Raw genomic sequence first — 10,145 nt, 5'->3', positions numbered from 1 at the left:
CCACTGGCCAGTGAGCCGGGCAGCATCTACTACTGGCCACCCACCAGCAGTACAGTACACGGAAATAAGTATGGCCGGCCGGCGATGTGACCTCGATCGCGGCATCGCATCGCATCTTTCCCTTTTCTTTGGTTCTGTCTGCGCAACTTGTCGAGCCGAGCCGGGCCGGGCGGGCCAACGTGTCGTGTCCTGGACCTGGACGTGATAAAAAAAGAAACGACTCAACAAGCTGCATGCGGCGATTTCCCGCGTCGTTACGCATATGGTCTGCGCTGCGGATGGATGGTAACCCTAATCCATTGGCTTAGCCCGTGATTTACCCAGGGCTCTGCCCCAGCAGCCGCCTCCCTCGCCCCCATCCATGACCTCTCTCTCTCTCTGCTCTCACCTGACCTAGAACAGATCTGGCACGCGCTCTCCTCCCCTGCCATGTCCTCCCCGTCACGATCCTTCTTCGTCTGCCGGCGGGCGCGCCGCCCAGCCGGGGCTTCCTTCTCGCCTCCGGAGCCTCGAGAGCCGCTCCGTCTCTCCTCCAGGCGCACCTTCCCGGCCGTGGACACACGCTTCCGTCCGTCGATAGTTTACCATGGCGCGCGCTTGTCGTCGGCCGGCCAAGAATCTACATGGTTGTTTGTCCCCTGCATGTTTGGATCGGTCAAGTTTTTCTTTCCTCGCCCGTCATATCGTCCTAACTATTATTCTTCTTGATCTACATACAGGCAGGTCGCTCTCGTCTCCATGGTGCCCGGCCGGCGCTCGCGGCGGCCCCTCTCGTCGTCGGCCGAGGGCGACTCTGGCCGACTGCCACAAGTGCATGGCTGGCATGGTTTACTATCATCCAGCGCCGTCTAGATCTGTGAACTTGCATGGGATTTTCCTGGCGATTCAGAGTTCACACATCGGTGGATCCATGACGCTGTGCACAACGGGTTCATTAGTTGTATCCACATCCACCGGTAATTTCCCCTCCACTAATCGGATGTAACCCTTATTTTTTCTCGTTAACCAGTCCTCCTGTTTTTACCGTCCTCTCATTCCAAATAGTGTTCATGTTGGTATACTTGTGGATGGATGGCGTCCTTTTTATGAATTTCCCCCTCCGTCCGAAAAGAAGTGACTCACTTATAGTACAAAATTGTCACTTATTTTGGGATGGAGGGAGTATGATTTATAAATTTTTTCATTCCTCTACTGTAATATTTAACTATGGGTCTGTCTAGGCACATCAGATGTGCTCTAGTTATTACATGTCTAAGTGACTCAATCAAACATAAGAAGAAGAAAGAAAAAAGAAAAAAGAACCCGCACGAATCTTCACCTAAAATCAATGACATCGGATTTAGATATGCAATACTAAAAGCACATCTAGATGTGCTTTAGCAAATCCGGGTCTGTCTAAGGCACATCTAGATGTGCTCTAGTTATTGCCATCTAAGTGACTCAATCAAACTAGAAAGAAATAGGAAAATGACTAATGAAAATGCTTGCACGAATCTAGTTTTACTTAGATGTGCAATGCTTAGGGCGCATGTAGATGTGCTTTAGCAAAACTGTATTTTTTTTCTCTTTCATTATTTTTCACCACTCTTTCTTTCCAATTTTGGGTTCATGTTGGGGTACTTGTGGATGGATGTTGTCCATTTCTGATTATTAAGTGCTATATCCAAACAGTTCCACTAAAACTATGAATATATTGCTAAGTACATAATTCCATATCCTTGTATAGAAGAAGGGTGTTTATTGGATCTACATCCAAAGTATGTATAAGGTTAAGTTTTAATTTTCTCTATTTTGTAAGAAGAGATTTATTTGTTTATCATTTATAAGTACTATGTATAAGTATTGCTTTGATTTTTGTTTTTGCAAAAATGTTATAATGAATATATACCTGTTTATTGATCATTCATAAGTGCTCTCACTATTCTCAGGTTCAAGTTTAATTCATCTTTGAATTAACAACCTTTGTGGCTCCATTGATTCATAGGACTAAAAAGTCAACTCTTATTGGATTTTGCCAAACGATAGTGCCTTGACCCACTCCCTATGTTCCCTGGCCATGTGCACACGCCTCCTTTGAAACTACCATATCTCGCACCGGTGGCAGATTGACGGGTGAGGTGAATGGATGCTTAAGTTTTCCTTTCCTAACCCTTTTATACTATGCTATCCTAACCTGTTTATAATGTGTAGGCTGATCCTCTATTTCCATGGTGGAGGTAAGCTTAAATAACATCTTGTCTCCGGAGCCTTGACCTACTCCGTCTGTTCTTTGTGCGCCATAGATGTACCTGCATAGGGTTAATATATGAACGTCAAGCGACGGCGGCAAGAGTTTACATGGTTGATAGTCCCTCCACCCTTGCATGTTTGGATCGATTCAAGTTTTTCTTTCCTGGCCCGTAATATTGTAACTATCTATGTACTTGATCTACATGCAGGTAGGCAACCGTAGGCACCGTGTAAGCCTGTGAATTTGAATGGGATTTTCTTAGCTATGCAGAGTTGTCACATCTTACCATCCAACCATGATGCTCAGCATAACAGCTTAATTAGTCTTATGCCGATCTACAGGTAATTTCCCCTCTTAAAATCAGATACAACTTTTTTTTGTCTTTTCAACAGTCCATTCTTTTTTACCGTCCCTTTTGCAATTCAGCGTTCATGTTGGATCAAATAAGGATCGTTTGTTGGATCTAGATCCAAAGTATGTACTTGGTTTAGTTTTAGTTTTCTCTGTTGAAAACCAGATTTGCTACTGTTCATTTGACTGTTTCAATCACTTTTATTCAAACTTTTCTGACCGTTCAATCTGTAATTCGAGCAGAGCTTTTTCACTTTCTTTAAAAAAAAAATTGGACATTCGATCACACACACTGATGTCTATATTTATTTTTGCCTTGTTCTGGATTTATGAACCTTTTCATGTCTCGTTATATGATGTCCCTTGTCTTATGTTTGGGGTTATATCTATGTTTGAGACTTCTTTTTCATTTAAGTCCTGTATTTATGACTTTTTTTGTTATTCATTCATGTCACCCAAGAATTACTATTGTTAGTCTTTAGTTTTTACAACTTTTAAGGTACCAAAAATTTACAGTCTATATTTTGTTGTAATTAATTTGACTTAGTACTGAAATTATTCAATGTTAGTCTGTAATTGATTATTCATTTTCCGTCTCCCAAACTTACTATTATCATTTACAGTTCCAAAGGACATTGCAGTTTATAGTTGTTGTATATAACTTGATTCAATATTGTAATTCTTTGCATGATAGCCTGGAACTGTTTCATGATTCATCGTTGATCTCCTAGAATTAGTCGGCTTGAAATTCTGACTGGTGCTGATTTTTGTCAAGTCAAATGTAAAATTGGTTTCATACATATCGCTGCCGTGTGTTTTAGGGTGATTCTATTATTGAAGTCAATTCTTTTTACTTGAAGAACAGTATGTGATTCACGCAGAGTGTTTTTCTTTGCTTACATTCAAAATTTTGTATGTTAGATCGCACACGCTGATGGCTATATTATTTTACCTTGTTTTTAATTTATGAAATATTTATGTTGGGTTATATGATGGCCCTTTAAACCATATTTTCCGTCGTCTTATTTTGGGTTATGTCTATGTTTGAGACTTCTTTTTTCATTTATTTACTGAATTTTTGCATTTTTTTATGATTCATTCTTGTTACCCAGAAATTACCATTATTAGTCTTTATATTTTTTTTTACAATTTTTTAGTTACCAAAGTTACAGTCTTGTTTTTTTGTAAATGATTTGAATAAATATTAGCAATTATTTCTCTATTAGCCATGAATTTTGATTATTCATTCTTGGGCGCCCAAAAGTATTCCAAAGAACTAGAGTTACAGTTTATAGTTGTCGTAAATGACCTGACATACTTTTGCATGTTAGCCTAGGGATTTTTCGTGAATCATTATTGATCTCCTAGAATAACTTGGGTTGAAATAATGAGTGATGCTAAATTTGTTTGTAGTCAAATTTCAATTTGGGTTTACTCTTATGGCTGCTATTCTTTTAGTCTGATTTTTACTATTGAAAGTCAATTCTCTTTCACTCGAAGAAATAGACACACACACATTTTTTTCTGACTGTCCTGCCTCACCGTGATTTGTGCAAAAAAACATTATTCATTCATAAATTACATGTATGATTTCACACACTGATGCTATATTTTTTTATGAACTTCCGTATGCTGGTTATATCATATTTTTTGTCTTCGTCTTATTTTTGGGTTATGTCTATGTCTGAGACCTTTTCCTTTTACATTTATGTCCTGAATTTATGCATTTTTTGTGAATAATTTTTGTTACCCAAGAATTGCTAGTATTTTGTTTGCAATTTGTTAGGTAACAAAGTTACAGTCTATATATTAGCACAATTAATTTGAATTGCTATTGAAATTGTTTCCATGTTAGCCTGGAATTTTGATTATTCATTCTTGGTCTCTCAAAATTACTACTATCAGTGTGTAGGTTTTACAATTCCAAAGAAGTAGAGTAACATTTTATACTTGTTGTATATAACTTGATGCAGTGTTATCATTCTTTGCATGTTACTCCCTCTGTTCCTAAATATAAGTCTTTTTAGACAATTCAACAAAAAACTACATACGGATGTATAGACATATTTTAGAGTGCAGATTCACTCATTTCCTTCCGTATATAGTCCGCATTGGAATCTAAAAAAATACTTATATTTAGGAATGGAGGGAGGAGAATAGATTTTTTTGCTAATTTTTTTTAATAAAATATTTTTAATTAATTTTCATAAATATTACGCTGGGTAATTTTTTTTCAAAAATAATACACCGTCGGCCCGCTGCAGGCTGACTGGGCCTAGTCGGCCCACAGCAGGCCGATTGGACTCCAGTCGGCCTACAGCTGGCCAACTGGCCCCTGTCGGCCCACTGTAGGCCCACTCCAGTCGGCCTACAGCTGGCCACTGGCTCCTGTTGGTCATGATTTATTTTGTTTGTTCATTTCCCAGTTCGACGACTTCACCTGTGATGTGGATGCCTTTAAGTACTCATTCCCCGATCTCGTTGGCCTCCTTGGCAAACATGATGATGATGATGGAGAGCTCACTTGGCTCCATGCCAGCTACCACCGTATAGCCCGCCTGATAATTCTGCTGGAGTCGCTTCCATCCACCCCCAAAAATGAAGAAAAATTCAAAGCCCGTTAGTTTCCTCCTGATCTCCATTATTATCCTATAATGATTAAACTGTGTTTTGTGCTGACCTTTTATTTTTGTTTCCTCAAGTGAGGAACCATATTTATCAGATGTTGGAGGGGTGCGCCTCCGTTTTCTGCCGTCCCAAGTGCATGCCGATACCTTCAGCCATTAGAGACTGGGCGATAACAGACATTCGGAGGCTTGAAGCCAAGGTTGATCAGATGTTTGAGCAGGGAGCTGATGGCTATGCGACGGGGTGTGTTGACAGGGAGATCAGTGACATCAAGAAGCTCATCTACAACACCAAGGACTATTTCTTCCGCTAGTATTGTTTTTGGGCACTCCTTTTGCCTTGTTAATTATTCTGAATGGGAGCAAAATTCTGTCCAGTATGTTTCCTGGATATTTGCGTATGGTTCTTACTACATGCTACATTCTGGATGATGATAAGCATACTTGGATTATGTGTCTATGATGCACTTGAAGCAGACAAGTGGCAGTTAGATGATTGCTAGTGGTCCCCTGTGGTATAGCCATCTGTTTTGTGTTATAATTCACCATTGCCTGCCTTTCGTTGGGTTTAGAATGTCTTATCATCCACTTGTAAAATGGTGTTTGGATATCTATGGCATGGAATGATTTAGAGGCTTGTTTGGTTTTGTTGATTTGATGTTGTCACATTTGGTGACCCTTTTCTAGTCATTGATGCTTGTATTTACCATGCCTTGCCAGTGATCGTGCAGCTAGAATTAACTGTTTGCTGCCGCCATTGTTTGTGATATTAATAGTGTTGCTCTATATGTTACTGATGAGTTGTTGATTTTTGTTGTTCTGCCATTTTGAGTTTCTTTTTTAACTGGGAATTCTACCTTTGAGTTTACAATGCATTTTCATTAGCTATAACCAGCATTGCTGACCTGCGAGTTGCCAATGGCCCAGTGATGTGGTATTGTAATGCTGGTTTGCAGACGAAGCATGGCATACAATGGGGGCATCACGGCAACCCCCATTTCTTTTGATCCCAAAGTTTATTATCTTGCTTTATACCACATGTATGTATTTTCCAAGCCTTGCCAGTGATCCTGCGGCTAGAATTTACTGTTTGCTGCCGCCATTGGTTATGAGACTAATATACTGTTACCGATGTCAGGTGTGCTACAATCTACTCCCTGGTCCGCATGTGCACCAAAACATTTGATCCCCATATGGCCATGTGAAATCATTGTGCGCAAGCACCAAACGTTAACTTGTGGCAACATTTACACACCCTTGAACTACGAGTACCACCTGGCTTGGTACTATCGAGACCAAATCTTTCCACAGTAGTCAACTCAGTGACTGTACCAAGATTCAGCCCATTCCACCAAGCGTATCTCTCTCCTCCCAGAACAAACACCTTCGTTGGCTAACACATTTATGAAGCTATCCCTGCACGCGTCGGTGTATTTGCCCTCAAGTTACACAGCTTATCTCTTCCAGCATCGTTGCAAACCTGTGACACGGTGTCGCCTCAGGACGCGCAGCAGGGACGGAGTTGGCGTGGTGACCACCCATCTGGCATGCATTCCGAGAGCTCTGCATGGCCGCAGCCCTATTCTCTGCCCCTCTCTCTCAGACTAGCCTACGCCAGCGCGCCAAAAAGCTCCTGCACCTCCCTGCTCACCCTCCCGTACCTTCTAGACGTCATGCACAGTGCGCCGGCGTGAGCGCGCCTCGGCCACAGAGCACCGAGCGCATGCGGTCCTCGCCATAAAACGGCTTGAAAACCAACCCTCCCAAGCTCTCCGGCGACCCCCAATCTGATCAACTACCTAAAGCAAATGATCCTTCCCTGAGAAATCGACCGGCTGCGCCCATCTTCCCCACCTCCGCTCCGGACCAGGTTAGTGCACCGCCGCCACCCTCCTCTGTCCACTAAGCCGAACCACCACCGCTCCACTCCGTAATTCATCCCTCCGGCGTGACCCCCTGGAGCTTGGCCGCAGTCCATTTTCCCCGAGGGATGACCGTGGCGTCGGCTTTGGCCTCACCGTCGTCTGCTGCCGCGGGAGTCGAAGCTCCCCGGCGTCCGTGGCGGAGATCCTCCGACGCGCCCCGATACGCCGACCACTCCCATATCCCGAGCGCCTCGGATGGCGGTCTGTAGCGCTGGGAATCGCCCCCGGCGTGCCTCTGCCTCCTGCCGTCGCGAGGAAGAAGAAGAGAGGAGGTGGGAGTCGGACCACTGGGACCCGCGCTCGTCTCGGCCCCACACGTCAGTAGCGAAGGAGATGTGCCGGCCACGCGTCGGTTCATATGGAAACCGTTTTCCTGAAAGGAAGACGTATCCTACGAATGACTGCTTCGGCGTCGGCTACAACGGGCCGGTCAATCAGCAGCAGTGCGGCCGAGCAGGCTGTAACTGCAGCCCGGCTAAGACCCAGGCTCGGCAAGATCCAGCCCAAGCCGGCCATGCGCAACAGTACTGTTCATTCTTTTTCTGCAGAATTTCAGCAAGGACCCAGCTGTATTCTGATAGCAACCCAGGCCCAGCTCCCGGTCCATTGGCATATGTTCGGACGTTTTCGATGCGCATCAGACACTCCACTACAAGCGGAGAGCCCACTACATTCCAAAAGACCAGCCTGAAGGGAGTGTAGCCTCCTCCCATATCCGAGGTGGGACTAAAGTCACTGGCGTTGCCCAAGATCAGGTTCCTGACACCCCACCCCCCTAGGGGAGCCCCCCTTAGGGTGGCATGGGCCCAGATCTGGTACCACTTGTTAGCAACCCAGCCCCAACTCCGGGTCCATTGGCATATGTTCGGACGTTTTCGGTGCGCATCGGACACTCCGCTACAAGCAGAGAGTCTACTACATTCCAAAAGACCGGCCTGAAGGGAGTGTATCACTCTCCCTTATAAGGAGGTCCTAGCTTCCTCCCATATCCGAGGTGGGACTAAAGTCACTGGCGTTGCTCAAGGCCAGGTTCCTGACATAGTCACTTTCTTGCAACTAGATCCCTCATAGAAAAGATGCAAATTTTTTTGAACCCTAACTCCGATTGGGGTGATTACAAAGCACAAGTTCTATATTTGAAGAGCCGTTCTAATGGTGTCACTTTCACAATGTTTACACCTATCGAAAATGATATATTTTTCATTCTTTCTTGGATAGGCTTTTCTGGAGAAGGGCTTATCAGATAAACCTTTTTCGCGAGAATAATCTTCCTACTCCAAGTCACCACCTCCAAGTCTTGTTGGGGAACGCAGTAATTTCAAAAAATTCCTACGCACACGCAAGATCCATCTAGGTGATGCATAGCAACGAGAGAGGAGAGTGTTGTCCACGTACCCTCGTAGACCGAACGCGGAAGCGTTTAGTAATGCGGTTTATGTAGTCGAACGTCTTCGTGATCCCACCGATCCAAGCACCGAACGTACGGCACCTCTGCGTTCAGCACACGTTCAGCTCGGTGACATCCCTCGAACTCTTGATCAGCACGACGGCGTGGTGACGGTGGTGATGAAGTTACCGGCGCAGGGCTTCGCCTAAGCACTACGACGATATGACCGAAGTGTGTAACTGTGGAGGGGGGCACCGCACACGGCTAAAAGATTGTCTGTTGTGCTATTGGGGTGCCCCCTGGCCACGTATATAAAGGAGGGAGGAAGAGGAGGCTGGCCTAGGAGGGGCGCGCCTATAGGGGGAGTCCAACTAGGATTCCCAATCCTAGTTGGAGTCCCCTTCCTTTTCCAAGAGGGAAGAGAGGGCAGGAGTAGGAGAGGGAGAAGGAAAGAGAGGGGGGCGCCGCCCCCTCTTTCCCGTATGGCCCATTAAGGCCCACTACTTCCCCCGACGAATTCCCGTAACTCTCTGGTACTCCAAAAAAATACCCGAATCACTCGGAACCTTTCCGATGTCCGAATATAGCCTTCCAATATATCGATCTTTACGTCTCATCCGGGACTCAGAACACCCTTTGGTACATCAAATCACATAACTCATAATACAAATCGTCATCGAACGTTAAGCGTGCGGACCCTACAGGTTCGAGAACTATGTAGACATGACCGAGGCACATCTCCGGTCAATAACCAATAGCGGAACCTGGATGCTCATATTGGCTCCTACATATTCTACGAAGATCTTTATCGGTCAAACCGCATAACAACATATGTTGTTCCCTTTGTCATCGGTATGTTACTTGCCCGAGATTCGATCGTCGGTATCATAATACCTAGTTCCATCTCGTTACCGGCAAGTCTCTTTACTCGTTCCGTAATGCATCATCCCGCAACTAACTCATTAGTCACATTGCTTGCAAGGCTTATAGTGATGTGCATTACTGAGAGGGCCCAAATACACCTCTCCGATACACGGAGTGACAAATCCTAATCTCGATCTATGCCAACCCAACAAACACCTTCGAAGACACCTGTAGAGCATCTTTATAATCACACAGTTACGTTGTGACGTTTGATAGTACACAGGGTGTTCCTCCGGTATTCGGGAATTGCATAATCTCATATCAAAGGAACATGTATAAGTCATGAAGAAAGCAATAGCAATAAAACTTAACGATCATAATGCTAAGCTAACGGATGGGTCTTGTCCATCACATTATCCTCTAATGATGTGATCCCGTTCATCAAATGACAACACATGTCTATGGTCAGGAAACATAACCATCTTTGATTAACGAGCTAGTCAAGTAGAGGCATACCAGGGACACTCTGTTTTGTCTATGTATTCACACATGTACTAAGTTTCCGGTTAATACAATTCTAGCATGAATAATAAACATTTATCATGATATAAGGAAATATAAATAACAACTTTATTATTGCCTCTAGGGCATATTTCCTTCAGTCTCCCACTTGCACTAGAGTCAATAATCTAGTTCACATCGCCATGTGATTTAACACCAATAGTTCACATCACCATGTGATTAGTTCACATCGCCATGTG

General features: G+C 44.1%; 1 protein-coding gene across 8 annotated transcripts; it reads left to right on the top strand.

Annotated features, from left to right (window-relative positions):
• Positions 1-242: 242 nt before the first annotated feature.
• On the top strand, positions 243-5,861 carry LOC123164035 (uncharacterized). 8 transcript variants are annotated; one of them, XR_006482142.1, is made up of 7 exons: positions 254-626; positions 720-956; positions 1,929-2,117; positions 2,191-2,216; positions 2,439-2,571; positions 5,008-5,200; positions 5,284-5,861. XR_006482142.1 is itself a non-coding variant. In XM_044581458.1 (2 exons), the coding sequence occupies exons 1-2, from the start codon at positions 430-432 to the stop codon at positions 850-852; spliced, it is 330 nt and encodes a 109-aa protein (XP_044437393.1). In that variant the 5' UTR covers positions 243-429; the 3' UTR covers positions 853-957. The 8 variants fall into 8 exon arrangements, 1 of the variants encoding a protein (XP_044437393.1); XR_006482143.1 differs by having other exon boundaries at positions 255-626; positions 1,985-2,112; XR_006482141.1 differs by having other exon boundaries at positions 255-626; positions 1,929-2,112.
• Positions 5,862-10,145: the final 4,284 nt, after the last annotated feature.

Source organism: Triticum aestivum, chromosome 7D (assembly GCF_018294505.1).
Source record: "Triticum aestivum cultivar Chinese Spring chromosome 7D, IWGSC CS RefSeq v2.1, whole genome shotgun sequence".
NCBI classification, from domain to species: domain Eukaryota; kingdom Viridiplantae; phylum Streptophyta; class Magnoliopsida; order Poales; family Poaceae; genus Triticum; species Triticum aestivum.
The sequence above is the reverse complement of the archived record's forward strand: the minus strand, read 5'-3'. Positions and strand labels throughout refer to the sequence as shown.